The sequence below is a fragment of the Nannobrachium achirus genome (assembly GCF_963921795.1).
Source record: "Nannobrachium achirus genome assembly, chromosome: 16".
Lineage (NCBI taxonomy): Eukaryota > Metazoa > Chordata > Actinopteri > Myctophiformes > Myctophidae > Nannobrachium > Nannobrachium achirus.
Window position 1 is genome coordinate 22,628,729 of NC_137823.1, and position 15,929 is coordinate 22,644,657.

At 41.3% G+C, this 15,929-nt stretch overlaps 2 protein-coding genes across 2 annotated transcripts in view; one reads left to right on the forward strand and one right to left on the reverse strand.

Annotated features, from left to right (window-relative positions):
* The window catches only part of vta1 (vesicle (multivesicular body) trafficking 1), a 146,072-nt gene extending 137,489 nt beyond the window's left edge, over nt 1-8,583 (reverse strand). The window contains exon 1 of the mRNA XM_080744324.1: nt 8,425-8,583. Within this exon, the coding sequence (XP_080600450.1) occupies nt 8,425-8,515 (91 nt within the window). The 5' untranslated portion in view covers nt 8,516-8,583. The remainder of the gene's footprint in view (nt 1-8,424) is intronic.
* Nucleotides 8,584-13,309: 4,726 nt separating this feature from the next.
* LOC308300902 (scavenger receptor cysteine-rich type 1 protein M130-like) overlaps nt 13,310-15,929 on the forward strand; it is a gene marked incomplete at both ends in the record, with an annotated part of 10,401 nt that continues 7,781 nt past the window's right edge. The window contains one exon of the mRNA XM_080744798.1: nt 13,310-13,352. Coding sequence (XP_080600924.1) covers nt 13,310-13,352 — 43 coding nt within the window. The remainder of the gene's footprint in view (nt 13,353-15,929) is intronic.

A 15,929-nucleotide genomic window follows, 5' to 3' on the forward strand; every position in this document is an offset into this window, starting at 1 on the left:
GCGCGAAACGTTCGGAATCTCCTTATGCGGGGTTGATTGTTGACATCAGGCTGTTTCTGAGGAAATCGGCGAAAGCTCTGACTCATTGTGACATCACTTCATAAAAGGCTCTGACATCACGTACGCCACATGAGTCAACAAAAAATCTCTGTGAGTGTGTATGTATGTAGGTAATCCACGTATCTCGAGAACCGTTCGTCCCACGGGCACGCGCGTTCTCCATATGGGCATAAAATGAATGCCCCCATATGAGAACCGTTCGTCCCACGGGCACGCGCGTTCCGTCCCACGGGCACGCGCGTTCTCCATATATGGGCATAAAATGAATGCCCCCATATATGGGCATAAAATGGATAAAGGGACACAGACAGACAGATTCAGAGATCTCCGAGAACCGTTCGTCCCACGGGCACGCGCGTTCCGTCCCACGGGCACGCGCGTTCTCCATATATGGGCATAAAATGAATGCCCCCATATATGGCCACGGCACGGAGTGCAGTGCCGGGTCTCGACCCGACCCGACGCGCGGTTTTCCCAAACCGGCGCGAAACGTTCGGAATCTCCTTATGCGGGGTTGATTGTTGACATCAGGCTGTTTCTGAGGAAATCGGCGAAAGCTCTGACTCATTGTGACATCACTTCATAAAAGGCTCTGACATCACGTACGCCACATGAGTCAACAAAAAATCTCTGTGAGTGTGTATGTATGTAGGTAATCCACGTATCTCGAGAACCGTTCGTCCCACGGGCACGCGCGTTCTCCATATGGGCATAAAATGAATGCCCCCATATGAGAACCGTTCGTCCCACGGGCACGCGCGTTCCGTCCCACGGGCACGCGCGTTCTCCATATATGGGCATAAAATGAATGCCCCCATATATGGGCATAAAATGGATAAAGGGACACAGACAGACAGATTCAGAGATCTCCGAGAACCGTTCGTCCCACGGGCACGCGCGTTCCGTCCCACGGGCACGCGCGTTCTCCATATATGGGCATAAAATGAATGCCCCCATATATGGGCATAAAATGGATAAAGGGACACAGACAGACAGATTCAGAGATCTCCATATATGGGCGTGAAATGGACGCAAATAGACAGATATCTCCATATATGGGCATATATGGGCAGACGTACGCCACATGAGTCAACAAAAAATCTCTGTGAGTGTGTATGTATGTAGGTAATCCGCGTATCTCGAGAACCGTTCGTCCCACGGGCACGCGCGTTCTCCATATATGGGCATAAAATGAATGCCCCCATATGAGAACCGTTCGTCCCACGGGCACGCGCGTTCTCCATATATGGGCATAAAATGAATGCCCCCATATATGGGCATAAAATGGATAAAGGGACACAGACAGACAGATTCAGAGATCTCATACGGCATAAAGGGACACAGACAGACACACAGACAGACGGATACAGAGATCTCCATAAATGGGCATAAAATGGACGCAAATGGCATATATGGGCATAAAATTTACGCAGAATCACAAAGATCTCCATATACGGGCATAAAGGGACACAGACAGACAGATTCAGAGATCTCCATATATGGGCGTGAAATGGACGCAAATAGACAGATATCTCCATATATGGGCATATATGGGCATAAAATGGACCCAGAACTATATCTGCAGTGATCTCCATATATGGACATAAAATGGACGCTGACAGACAGACAGATAACAGATATCTCCATATATGGGCATAAATGGACACAGGCAAACAGATGGTCAAAACGGGTCCTATGACAACAGGTATAATGGGGTTTGCATTAAAGGGCGGGGCATTCATTCCCTATTTACGTTGTTCCGAGTTGGCCAGGTCGCCGACTAGACGCTGGGCCGCCCGAAGGGCGGCCCAGCTTCTAGTACCTTAAATCAGCCAAATTTACCAGGCTTGTTTTGCAACACTACATTCTTGTAAGTGAAACATTTATATTTCAATTAAGGCTGGGAAATATATCGAAAATGTATCGATATCGAGTTATCAACATGCGAGGTATACATATCGGCGAAACAGACACACTATGTAAAGTATGCATGCACGTAGCATATGCAAAAAAGCGGTCATCTATAAACAGGTGTGGTTATTTCAATAAAACTATTGTTGGAAAATGGAAATAAGGCATTTAATTTCTTTATTCTATGTGTACTGTGCAGTGTGCATGCATGGATATGCTATTCATTATCTGGGTTAGGCAGGCAGTGGACCTAAAGAAGAAAAACATTAACTATATAATGCAATTGTTTTGACTAATATCGTGAGTAATATTGATATCAAGGTGTTCAACGTTATCGAATATCGAAGGTTTTCCTAATATCGCCCATCCTTAATTTCAATATCATATTATTTCTAGACAAGAGTCTTGTGTTAGTTTTGGAGCAGCCTTTGCAGCTACTTTGTCAAGGCAATGGTAACTTCCTTGTTTTGCATGCTGAGTACAAGATTGTTGGCTCTCTGTACTGGAACATTAGATTAGATAAGCATCTGCTTACCTGATAGGCCAACCCAAACCACCAAAGTGCACTGATGGTTTAGATACGTCTGCCTTTATAACTGCCTTATTTAGTGGCAGATTCAATAAGTTAAATATATCCTGACATGTTCCTACTTCAGAGGTCTTCAACAGGGGGTCCAGGACCCCAGAGTTACTGCAGGGGGTCCTCCAAATCTTTGTGTAATAGAAAGTTTTTTTCTCCTTTTTTATAATAACCAATTGAAACTTTGGCCAAAAAAAGCAGATCTACAAGCTGCGAGGCATTGTGAGCTTGTAGATCGACTATTTTCGAGAGGTTTGGTGTAGATTAAGTACAGATTGAAAGGTCAAGTTTATTAAGTATTGCCGGTTCAAATGGTTAAATATCTGAAAACACAAATTGACATGAATCCAAAATACACTGATGATCGTGCTGTCAAACAATATGGAATAAACAAACTATATGGAATCTACGAAAAGGTTGTGGGGGTCCCTGGACTCCCTGCTTCATCTCTCTCTCAACTAAAGGGGTTCTAAAAACGTTGAAGACCCTTGCCCTACTTACAGTTGTGCTCGAAATTATTCAACTCCCTCTGACAAATTTAACCACTGTTCCTTTGACTTTCAACTATTTCAACTTTCAACTATGCTCAAAACTTTTTGGAACATTCAGTGTCTTTACAATTGTTTTATATACTTTTCCTTTTTTTTTACAAAGCAATAATCTCTTCTCTGAACTTGTCTGACCATTCCTTAAACTTAGCCATGTTTCTAACTTTCTAACTGCTCTAATCACAGTCAACAAGTCAACAAACTTCTAGTCAGGCCAGATTGCACATCTGATGCAACTATTAAAGCCCTTGATTAGTCGATTGCAGTTGATTACAGATTTTTTCAAGTGTAATCAAGAGTTGAATAATTGAAAGTGAAAGTGGTGTTGAAAGTGGCATTTAGCATTGAATTGAACACACAACAAATGTTACTTTTGAGCTATTTACATTGTTGATTGTTCTTGTATGATTTATTTATTTTTGAGCACAACCGTATATCCCCAGTGTGCAATTGCTTAAAGGTGATACACCATGAAAATTCACTTTTCCTATTTTAAAACCTTTTTTTGGGGTCCCACTAGCACCTTCTATCCTCACAAAGTCCCATTTCAGACCGTTGTCTTTCTCTGGTTTTGGGAAGGTGGAGGAAAAGCATCCCACGGGTTCTCAAAACAGGCTGTCCAGATTTGCTGCCGTTTGTGACGTCATAAACGGCCGTTTTTGAAGATTTTTTTATTTTTTTTTATTTTTTTACTTTTTTTGGGGGGGGGGCAGCATAATATATATATTCCAATCTGAAATCAATGTTTGTGAACACTACTGTATGTCAGGATTGGTCAAACACATTCTGGTGACAGCTTTCTCTTTACAAATGTGAATAGGCATAAGCAGCATGGTCACATACTGTCTCTGGAGCGTTTGAAGATTGTGGATGAGATTGGCCTACTTGAGAGACCAGACACCTATTAGTGAACAACTGGCAGCTAATACCCTGCTCTTCAAAGCCTCCTCTTTGACATTAAAGCCCTGACAGACTCTTAAGAGATCTTTAGCGCCACAGCGCAACATTATGCTTTATGAATTTAATGGAAAACGGGTCCCTGTTGACAGGTTGACATTAGAGGCTCGGACGAATGCCTTGGTGAACACTATCGTTAATCTCAGAGATTTGGAGAAGAGAGCCATTATACGTCTATGCTGTTGTATAACCGTCTCGATGATTTCAAGTTTAGGTAGCGGCAGGCAGTCTAAATGAAATGATATGTCATTTGAGTTGTGAAGTGGGCAATCTCCACAAATATGCTTAGTTCAATTAGACACACAAATGCCTCCAGTGGGCTCAACAGTTCTAGTTCCCCAGAACAAATCCCCTCCAGCAGCACCGACTAGACCCACACTCTGTCACTGTCTGTCTGTCTGCAGCTGTACTTTACTGCCTCAGTTTTAGAGATAGACACAAGACATGTAGCTAGGCATGTCACGATACTGGATTTCTAACTTCGATAGGATATTTTGAAAAATGTCGATACTCGATACCATTTTCAATACCACGCAACCACCACGATTTTAGTGCAAAAGAAATATTTTTATTTAAAGAAAAATACAGAACTTCTTGAGGTAGATGGTAGTGCACTTTTTAAAGGCCTGCCTTTGATGTATTCACATTTTAAGTACAAATAGGCCTTTAAAATAACTAGGAATAAGCCAAAGTAGGAAGGATACACATAAAAGTAACGTTGGTGTAAACCAATGAGAGAGGTAAAAACTGGTATCGATATTATCGATACTATGGAAAAGTCATATTGAAAATCGATACTTTTCGATAAATCTACACAACATGTAGCCATTGCCAAAGAAAAACAAAACTACTACAGTACTACTTACAGTACTAATGACCTAGAGAAAACTTGGTTTTAAGGTTTTGGCGGAAATCTATAAATTGGGAGGGTGTTCCCTGGGTAAATGCAATTCCATGAAAGATGATGCCACTGACCCAGACTGCTGGCGTAGCAGCACCTAGGCTCAATGTAGCCTGACAGCGCATCGCAGGTTCGAGTCCCGCTCCCGCCGACATTTGCTGTGTCTCTCCCCCCCGTTTATTTTCAGTGAAAATATATCAATAAGGCAGAAAAGCCAAAAAGTAAAAAGATGATGCCAATATTCAACGAGCAAGTATGTATACATACTGTACATGCACACATATATAAAATGTAGTAGTATACCCCCCAGACCAAGAGCAAGAGGCCATAAGACGTCTAGTCTAAACACAAGAAAGTTATATAAGCTGTAACAGTAGTACATTTTACATACATATCTTAATATTCTTTGTTACCATTCCTTTTTTTGTCTCTGTCAGGCCTCCGGTTATGTGGGCCCGATCGACGTGAAACTGCACAAACTGTGCCTGGAGGCCAGAGCAGAACCTCTGCCGCAAATGTTTCACCTATGCCTGTTATAGCGCCACCAGGAGGCCGATGCAAAACGTTAATATTTATATCACTCTGTGGATTTCGTCCAAACAACATCACGCAGTTTGGTACACTAATCTCTATAATATATAGACCTGTCCGAGTTTTCATATTCCATCCTGATTGGCTAAGATTGGCTTCTAAAGTTTGTACGAATGGCCCGTTTTGAACAAAACACCTGAGAACTGTGGTTGACTTATCATATCCATTGCGTTGGAGGTGGTGTAAGGCAGTGGTTCTCAAGCTGTGGGTCTGGACCCCCAGGGGTAAAGTGACAATGTAATGACTTTTAAGACCTTTTTGATGAAGGGGAAAAAATTACTTTACCATTACTGCATCAAAACCATCAACAAAGTATAATATAAAAAGTGGTCAAACATTGGCCGAAATGACAAATAATAAAAGCAAAAATTGCAACGCATGTATTGTGAGCTTGTAGATCTGCTTTTTTCACAATTTCTGAAACAGAGTAAAACTCAACTTCAACAAGTGCTTATCAGGGTGGGGGGGTCCCCAGTTAAAATGTGATTATTTTGGAGGGGTCGCGGCATGAAAAGGTTGAGAATATCTGGTGTAAGGCGCTATTTTCTTACAAAGCTTACATTCAACGTATGTGTCACACTGTCACCATTTTGTGAGACAGAGTGAAATACAGGAAATATGACTCCTCTGTTATTACCTGGTTGCCACTGCACCACACCACCAGCACAACAGACATTCTTGATCTGCTTTCACCCAGTAGTCTGTGCACTCATGCAGTCAAAGCACTCGATGCATTACTAATGTCTTACATCCTGAAAACACAATATAGTTGTCCTGATGTTTCCGGCTGTTTGACTGCTATATCTTGTGTACAGGTACATAAGAGTAAAACTTTGGCTTTTTTTCAGACAATGCAGCATCACTCCCCTAGTTAGCCTTTGCCTATAAATTACAAACTGACTGTAGATGCTGATATTGCTGATTTGCCATGGCCAATTGCGTTTAGTTGTCCCTTTTGTCATTACTACTATCTTACATTTGTATGTTCAGATCTGAGCCAAGTCTGCTGAGGAGTCAGAGTCAGACTCTGAAGCCTGTCTCCGGACGTAAAAAACAGATGATGATGACATTATTATTGTATCACTGCTGAAAAGCTTCAAGTACAAGGATTTCACTTCCTATAGTGCTGCTACAGTACAGTATAAGCATGTGACAATAAACCCCTTGAAACCTAAATACAGACTCGTCACAGTTAAAATGCTCACCAAAAACAAATGGATCACACCACACAAACTACTAATGAATATTACAGTACTACGTTGTCATGACATTGTCACAGGGAGCTGGTGTTGAGGTGAAGTTGGGTGTAGCTCATTCCTTACAGCTCTCACATTCTAAGGCTTGTCAGCTGACTCAGCTCTATTCACAAACTGACAGTACCTAATACACCTACAGTAGGAAGGGTGCAACTTTAATTCGAGCCACCAGCCAGTCGCTGGGAACTTGTTGTTGTGACTAGTAGTAAGATGATCTACTCTACCAGTCATTTTACCATACAAGTGAAACAACCAAGTTCCAACCATCATTAGTGTGGTTACCTTCACAGGGCTACCAGACTATAGTACTTGTCCAACTTTATTCCTTCCATCTCTCCAGATAAACTTTATTTTGCCACGCTACTCCAACAGTTTTGGTGGCACGCACTCAGGCCATAATTATGTCAAATCGACCGGCTTCATCGGTACATGTCGAGGGATGCATTTTGCACCCAGACACCCAGAATTCATTCACTCACGTCACGGCGACCACACTTTCAATTTCCAATTATGTGTATGAGGCTTCTGCATTCTGGGACTAGCAGCCGCTCTGTAAACTATACAACGAAACAGAATAGTCGTTTTGTACCACCTTGGGTACGAGCCAACTACAGATAAAGTTGGTATGTGAACTGAATATGAGTCAACAACACAAATAACTCATTAGACATAGCCTACTGCTCTGCTGCTCTCTCGGACAGGAACACATTACTGCTTTGTCACTCAGTAGTGGTAGTAGTCTCTAGTTTTTCTTGGATCAAGACTATCATAGGTGCATTTGACCCAGTCTAACTATGCTAGTCTTGAATGTAAGTCAAGAGATATACAGTATGATGGTCTTGATCTAAGGCTACTACTATTTCACTGCAAACAGTTTGAGAATGTGAGGAATACACGGCCACTTGAATCTTAAATGTATAGTAAATTAGGTAGCACTGTGTTCTATAGTACTGTTATATCTGTCATTCAATGTTATATGCGTTAAAAAAGGATCTCAATGTAAATAAGCCATGTGCTTTGAACTTATCCTTTTAGTTGACCTTACACCAGTGAACTGTACTGCCATGCAACTGTATCCTTTGCTATGCAAACTTCTAATAAATACTTCAATCAATCAGACAGACAGACAGACAGACAGACAGACAGACAGACAGACAGACAGACAGACAACTACCTTTACAACGAATAATATGATGGATAATAATAGCTAAGACGCCTATTGTGGCTCTTTAACACCAACAAACCACAATGTATAGCCCGCATATATCGTGTTAAATAGAATACTGGATCGGCACTGTCATGCATAGCGTGGCAGCTATGACAAAGCTAAAGCTAAACAAGTGACAGCAACATGAAGCATGTAAACCAGTGGTTCTCAAAAAAGTGGATTCCAGTGGGTTCCTTTAGGGGGGTTTAAATCGACCCATACAAGACTGTAACTCTGACAGCGTACAAATGGAACCAATTTGGTTCCATTTGCACGCTGTCAGAGTTAAGGGGAGACCTTGACATGTGAAAGTTTGAGAACCACTGATGTAAACAAAGCCAGAATGCTAACGCTAGCAATTAAGCTAACGTCACACCAACAGAAGGGTAGAAAGAGAAGACTTTTAAACTCACAGTAGTAAGCCACGACAGGGTCTCTCTTGTCGTGCTCCTGAGCCGTGCGGAGGTGGTGTTGAATGGCTTTGAACTGAGGCGGTAGAGCCATGTTGGTTTCAAGTCACAAAACAACACGAATGATGATAATAGACATCAATGAAAGTACACACACACTGACACAAGTTGTTCCGTTGTTGTTTAGCAAAAGCGCCCCGCCCTCTTTCGCTCCACACTTCCGCCTTGGTGTCCAATAGGAGCCAGCTTCGGCTGCGCGGCGTGCTGACGTCAACGGACGTACTGGCGCACCTGCTTCTTTCCCCAACACTGGAAGGTCTGGACACATTTGTGGGTTGCAGACATATTTATATGTGTCCCTTTGTTATTTGTTTCATACATTTTGTTTTTAATTATTATTATTCCAAATATATATTTTTAAAAAAAGAAGGAAAAAAACATTCACAAATAAGCAATTTCTTTCATGAATTAAAAACAAAATTCAATTATCTTTTTCAGTAATTTCATGAAGAAATCAAAGAAAAAATCTACGAAATGTTATAAATTAGAATACAAATGTTTATCTACTGCATAGTACTGTGTTCTATTCGTCTGTCATTCAATGTTATATGAGATATTAAATGGTTTCCTGTGGAAATAAGCTTAGTCTTTTCTAGGATCTCCTTTTAGTAGACCTTGTACCAGTGAACTGTACCGTCATGAAACTGTACCTTTTCCTATGCAAACTTCTAATAAAGTCTTCAATCAATCAATCAATCAATCAATCAATCAATCAAGAAGTAGTGAAAATAGCTTTCACTAGTTTGGGTCCCGGGCAAATGTCTTTCTTTTGGGTCTTGAGCTAAAAACGTTGGTTTTCGATTCCCGCCGGGGGAAGCTGTGGGCGCTGGGGGGTGTGTTCCTCCACCCGCGTCATCAGCACCCACACCCTAGGTGGGGTTGGCGATAGGGCCTTTCTGTGGTGAGTTTGCATGTTCTCCCCGTGCCTCCTTGGGCATAGGCCCTCACACAAAAACATGCAGTAGTCCTGGTTTCTATACTACCTCCCCCTAGCCAGCCGGGTGCTCCCCAATGTCCCCTGGCGCGGCAGGGGGAGAACGGAAACCAGGACTACAGGTTAGGTAGTCACCGGGTGAGAAAAATGGGTTGCAAAAATCGTGGGATAAAAAATATTAAATATTGGTTTAGAGTGCTTCTGCTTCATACTTTTCTTTTCTTTTTTAATCAATGGTTTTCTCTTATTAAAAGTTGACAATTGTAGTAGGCTAGTCTGAAGTAAAAGTAGGTGTGCATCAAAAACGTAACTTGAGTAATAGTACAAAAGCATTGTCTTAAAACACAGAGTACTAAAGTAAAAGTATTCAAAAAATAGATGCCTAATGGCTCACAACGTGTGGCTAAGCCAGGCGTTGTGAACTTGTAGATCAGCTATTTTTGATTAGCCAAGGTATATAAAATAGTGATTGAGAGGTTACATGATCTTTATATTTGGTCTGCCCTTTATCCCTCTAGCCTAAATTCCAAGACTCGATCTACAAGCTCACAAGGCGTTGCGGTGCAACACATTATGAGCTTGTAGACCGCTATTTATTGTGAATGTTCCCCCCTGAATAGATTATTACTTTTACATGGACCACTTGAACCCTATATAGCATATAGGGTTCAAGTGGTCCATGTAAAAGTAATAATAATACAAAATAAAAAAATCAAAATAGTTCCATGACTGGGTGGCTGTAGTAACTCTGAGGACTTTCAACATGGCCCCAGAAGGGTCAGCGATAAAATAGCAGCCAGGAGAATGAGATACTTGCAGGACACTGCCAAAAGACATCAAGAGCTGCCAACCAGTAAACTGGTGCTGTGGGAACCAACACATGGGCACCGGTCACGAGGACGTCCCACACTAACATGCAGTATGTGGATGAACTCAAGAAAGACGCAGGAGCGCAAAGCACCAACGAGCTGGCCGGATGTATATGGAGAACCGGGATGACTGGAAGCGATGATGGAAGGCTCGTCTGAGGACAACCTAGACTAGAGAGAGACCTCAAATGCCTGGATATGTATTTAGCTAGGGATCCTTATCTGAAAATACTTTGTGCCAAGGAGGGAGAGACCCCCAAGGACCTTAGTTGAAGAGTCTGCAGCAAAGCAAATTGGGTCTTCATCACAGTCAAAACCTGTTTTGTGTCTTGATTAAACAATCTTCTAAAAGATTAACTACAGTATCTGCTCCAGTGTCTTCGTCCGGATTTGTTATTTTACAGTTAAGTTACCCAGTGTGTTTTTTGTTTATAGAGATATAGATTCATTATACAGTAAGAGGCTCCGCCAGTCAATCAAGCTGACACAGTTAAACCATCCGATGCCTCAGGCATGTTTCCTGTGACTGTTTGCGGCTGCATCTGAATATAACCACAAAGCCTATTTACAGACATGTCAACTTAGGACACAGCATCATGTATACGTGCAAGGAAGTGTGAAAGTGGCAAGTGCTGCTGTTGGTGGAACATTCAAAGGGGAAAAACATTAGAGCTAGCTCTGTACAAACATGTACCTTTTATGTCCCACAAAATATATGTTATGATGTGTACAAAACAAATTGTATCAATTGAATTGTAACACTGAGCTGGAAGAAACAGAAAGATCGCCACTGCATGGGTGAGGGTACCTAAAAATCCAGGCAACAACACCGACCTCTCCCTTTGGCCCGAAGGTGTGCTCTGTGATTGACGGACCACAGGCCAGAGGAACGGCCGCTTTGGAGCAGCGGGGTGACTCAAGGTCAAGGATTGAGGCCAGGGAACAACTGTCTGTGAGGACGAGCAGAGAGAAGGAGAGCTTGGGGACTTGTTATAGGGCTGACCTGCATGTGCTGAATGCAGTGCCTTTATCCTGTCTTCTCATGTCATGTCTAGGAGGAGTTGGCGTTTAAGGCATTCATGCGAGAGCATGTTTTCTGTAGGTTTCAACAAATGGTTGTATGAAATTTAAAATAATAAAAAAAAAAACTTCAAAGGATTGGAAGGAAAATCTTTATATATTCACATTATAGGGGACAATGGGTCGAGAGTCATGGTTAGCTAGCCATGCCACTGAGGCTGCATAATGTGAACATTCAACTGAATTTATCTACAGAAGCATGTGTGCATGTGCATGCGTGTGTGCATGCAAGTGTGCGTCTGTGAGTGAGAGTAAAAGCAGAATAAATATACATGTTAATGATAACGGCTTCCTTTCAAAATAAGTGAAACCACATCCTCATGAACTGCTAATGACTTGGAACTGTAGAAATATGCAAAATATATATTTTCTTGTCAGAAGACTATTATTAATTTACATGCTTTGACTCATGATATTTTCCTGTAATTTAGCAAAAGTAAGTTTTCATTAAATGAGAAATTACCAAAAGGTGCACCACAGATTTGGAATGCGCTGGTTTTCTGTCTGAAAAGATGAAGAAAAGTGGAGAATAGTTTAACCAATGACGTGTACTGCTTTTTATCAGCTGTCCCATCACGACTTTACAAAGGCTTGTTCAAGGACTGTCTCTCTATGCTCCACTGTCAGCCTCAGTCACAGAGGTCAGGCACCGACACTCAACTACCACCAGTGTCTCTCCCTCCTTCTCTTCTGCCTAACAAAAACAGTATATTAAACCCATTAATACCTAATATAATTACGTATCACATCGTAATCGTATTCAATTAAATCATCGTGGAGTTGTATTTTCGTAAAGGCATGCCTGTCAATATATTGCAATGTTATTGAGTTATCCTATATGGTCCATGCAGTCCAAGTAGTGTAGTAGTGTCTCGTTCTGAATTTACTAATATCACATGACATGTTTTTATATTTCTGAACACTGCTTCCCGCCACGAAAAAGAAAAGAAAAAAGAAAAACAATGTGTCAATATGTCCTCATCAGAACTGTCAGTATGGAGTAGGAATAGGAAATAGGAAAACATCTAAAATAATAAATCCTTATCACATCAGCCGGGTCATGATGGTCAGCAGCATCAGAAGAGAACCACAGTGCTAACCAGCACTGGCCCCAGGGGCGGGCTGGCCTTCTGGCATACAGGGCATTTGCCCGGTGGGCTGGTAGGCTAGGGGGCTGGGGGGCTGGTGGCCCAAAAAAAAAAAGAAAGAAAAAAAAAGACAGTAACATACAGTAGCCTACTGCATATTGAGCAATCAAATACAACTTGTTTGTCAAATTCTCAGATCAATATGCTTCTTTTCCATTCATTAGATAACTAGCCAAAGTTCTGACACATTTTTGCACTAATCATGTTCATACTCTCCTTGTTGGTGGTGAGAACTGTACGTTAACTTATACAATTTATGGATTGTGTAGTTGTGTAGTTATCATTTATGTCTGTAAAAGTTGTGGTATTAAAAGCTTGTGTATTTATATGTGCCGCCCTCGACCCGACGAGTCGGTAGAGTATCTACGCGCACGCTGGTTGTGGGGGCTGGTCTGGCCAAGATGCCAGGGCTGAATTTTAGTCCCAGTCCGTCCCTGACTGGCCCAACATCAACCAGTACCAGAACAGAATCGCTAAATCTCTGTTTTGTTCATGTGTTTTGTGTGTGAGTAGCCTACATTTTGGCTACAACAGTGCAACACAGTAATGTGTGTATTGGCTATTGGGGTATAATGTGAGTAGTGTTGGAATTTCCATCTCAGATTCAGCTTCCTGCCACCATGCCAGTAATTAAAACCATGAGGTTAAAGAGATACCACACCTCGATGAAGAGATAAAAATGTAATATTTTGACACGTAAGAGTTGATGTGTCAAAAATAGAGAGATAGAAGAGGGGACACCTTGTTCAGAGAAGGTCCAGTTCAGACAAGAGTGACTGAATCGTCTAGAAACAGCTATGAATCCATTTGTGATGCTGTTGATTCTGCTGTGGAGCTCAGGTAGGACTCTGTTTTAACCATACTTGAAGTCGACTCATTTGTTTTAATGACATTTGAAGTCACTTGATTTAAAAAATATTGCTGAACAAATTCAACCACTTAAACAGCTGATCTCACAATCTCTCACCATCTCACAACAAGTCGCGTTGTGAACTTGTCAATCGTCTACTTTCAGCACTTTCCCCACAATGACAGAAAAATACACTAGTATAGACCTTTTTTCCGAAGCGCTGCCATGTAGCTGCGGTGTCGGCACTCACATAGCTGCCGCTTGACACCGCAGTTATGGTTGCTGCTCTGAGAAATCAGTCTATAGAGCCTTGAGGGGCTCCGGTCAACCAATGAATCATGACATGCTGCCATTCAGACATCCCCCCATTCCGACACTATACCTATACCTAACCCTAACCCTAACCTCTATGGAAGTGTCACCACTCAATTCAGACAATTAGAAGTCAATGTCTGAATGGCAGCATGTTGGAATGGAGAGCGCCCCCCCGCTTGTCATTATAACCCCAAGAGGACTGTCAGGTCACCCAGGATTGGTCAGCTACATAAAACAAAACATTTTCAGGCAGATTTTAGTTATTATGTTCCACATATAGTTTGGAACAAGCTTCCAGAGGATGGGAAGAAAATGTATGTGCATATAATTGCAAAGTATGATGGAGAATTTAGTAGCATACTTAATTTGAAGTAAGTTTGAGGATCATCCTGAAGATAAATAAATGTACACCTTCATATGGTTATGTATGTATCAATATAATAAATATGTACGTACATCATAACAGTATATTAAAATACATTATAACAGTAATTATAAAGCATTATACGTTTTCAACTATTGATCTTGTGCCAGAAGAAAAGGTCAGTGAGTGTTCATGAAGTATATTAGGATACTTCCCTTGCTTAGCCTGCAACAGTGTTGCTGGGTATTCCCAGATGATGCCCTGTTAGGGGGACTACACTAACAGAATCCATATATGGCCAAGACACTTTAAAAGACACTTGGCAAGAACAAATTCAAAGTTTCCTATGGACAGCAGGTGCAAAAAACTGAAAAAAAGAAAGAAAAAAAAACTGCAGTACAAGTTATTTTTTTTAAATAAAAACAACATATTGAAAGGATATCGTAATTTGCTCTGAAAATGAACACCAGAAGTTTGTTCTTTTATTTTTTTTATTTTTTTTATTTTGATAGAGACTTGACCTAAGTTAATTTTGAAATGGTACAACAATTAGCCTATTGTATTGGAATTATGATTAATATTGCATTATTTCGTTTTTAATGCATTGAATATTATGTAAGGGATAATGTCTGGCTGCGCGGTTGTTAACGAGAAATAAAGGTCCCAACAGGCTGATAACTCCCGAGGCTTATCAGACTGACCAAGCTCAACTTACTGAATCGTCTATTTATCGCTTCAAATATATTTTTAAACATTGTTGAGAGCAACGTTTAGTTGTAAATGAAACTGTGTTTGTTTACATGGCTGTCATGTTGGATAGCCTGAGTGCAGCAGGTGCTCTGAGCCTTTGATTAGCCAGCGGTCCTTTATAGAGCGGAGCGGTCATTATACAGATAATTCACAGCTGATTTCAGCGGTTGACCAATCAGAATCAAGCATTCAACCCAGCCATGTAATAATATTTATTACGTTATTTTAAAGTTTGAATACAATTGCCCACAGTCAGCAGGATACGCAGGTGGAACTCTGCCATGCCTGCAGTAGGCCTATGTACCAGAACCCAAACGACAAAGGGCCCTATTTTCGTTGATTGGTTCTCAAAGCCAAGGACCCCAAAATTTGATATGCCATGCAGGGACGCCCATTTATGAGAGGACTTTTATGGCTCTAGCAGTGATCCCAACAATTTTAATTTTAAGGAACTCCTAGTTTAATGCATTAGGCTACGGACCCCCATTTAATGGCATTCATATCTCTGAGACAATTTGTACATTCTCTGAGTCATATAGCCATAAGGGTCCATTTGGTTCCTAACTATTATTTAGCTGGGGGTCCCCGGATGCCACTTTGAGAACCAATGCCTTATACTGTACCTTATCCCTAAACTTCTCTGCCTTTTTTAAATTATTTTTACAATTTCATAAAACATTTTAAAATACTTAAAATAGTTGATCTACAATGAGACGTTGTGAGTTTGTAGTTCGGCTATTTGAACTATTTAAAATGTTTTTCCAAATAGTGAAAAAAAATTCACACCGTCAGAAATAGGGCCCATAATTTCATGTAAACTTCGTATCAGGTCAGTGGCCTTGTGGTTAGAGTGTCCGCCCTGAGACTGCATGGGAGGTCGGGGTTCAATCCCCGGGGTCATACCAAATACTCGGCACTCAGCAACAAGGGTTGGATTGGGGGCAAGTCCTTGTGTCATGTCCAGGGGTGTACTTGTACATCAAGCTGCCTCACGCAACAGAAACAGGATATAGGCTCCTGCCCTATATGGCCTTGCCCTCTTGAAATGACCCATGATCAGTGAAACCCATTTATTTATTTATTTATATTTCCTCAGACCTCCTGGCTGATGAAACGCACATCACAAGAGGTAAACACA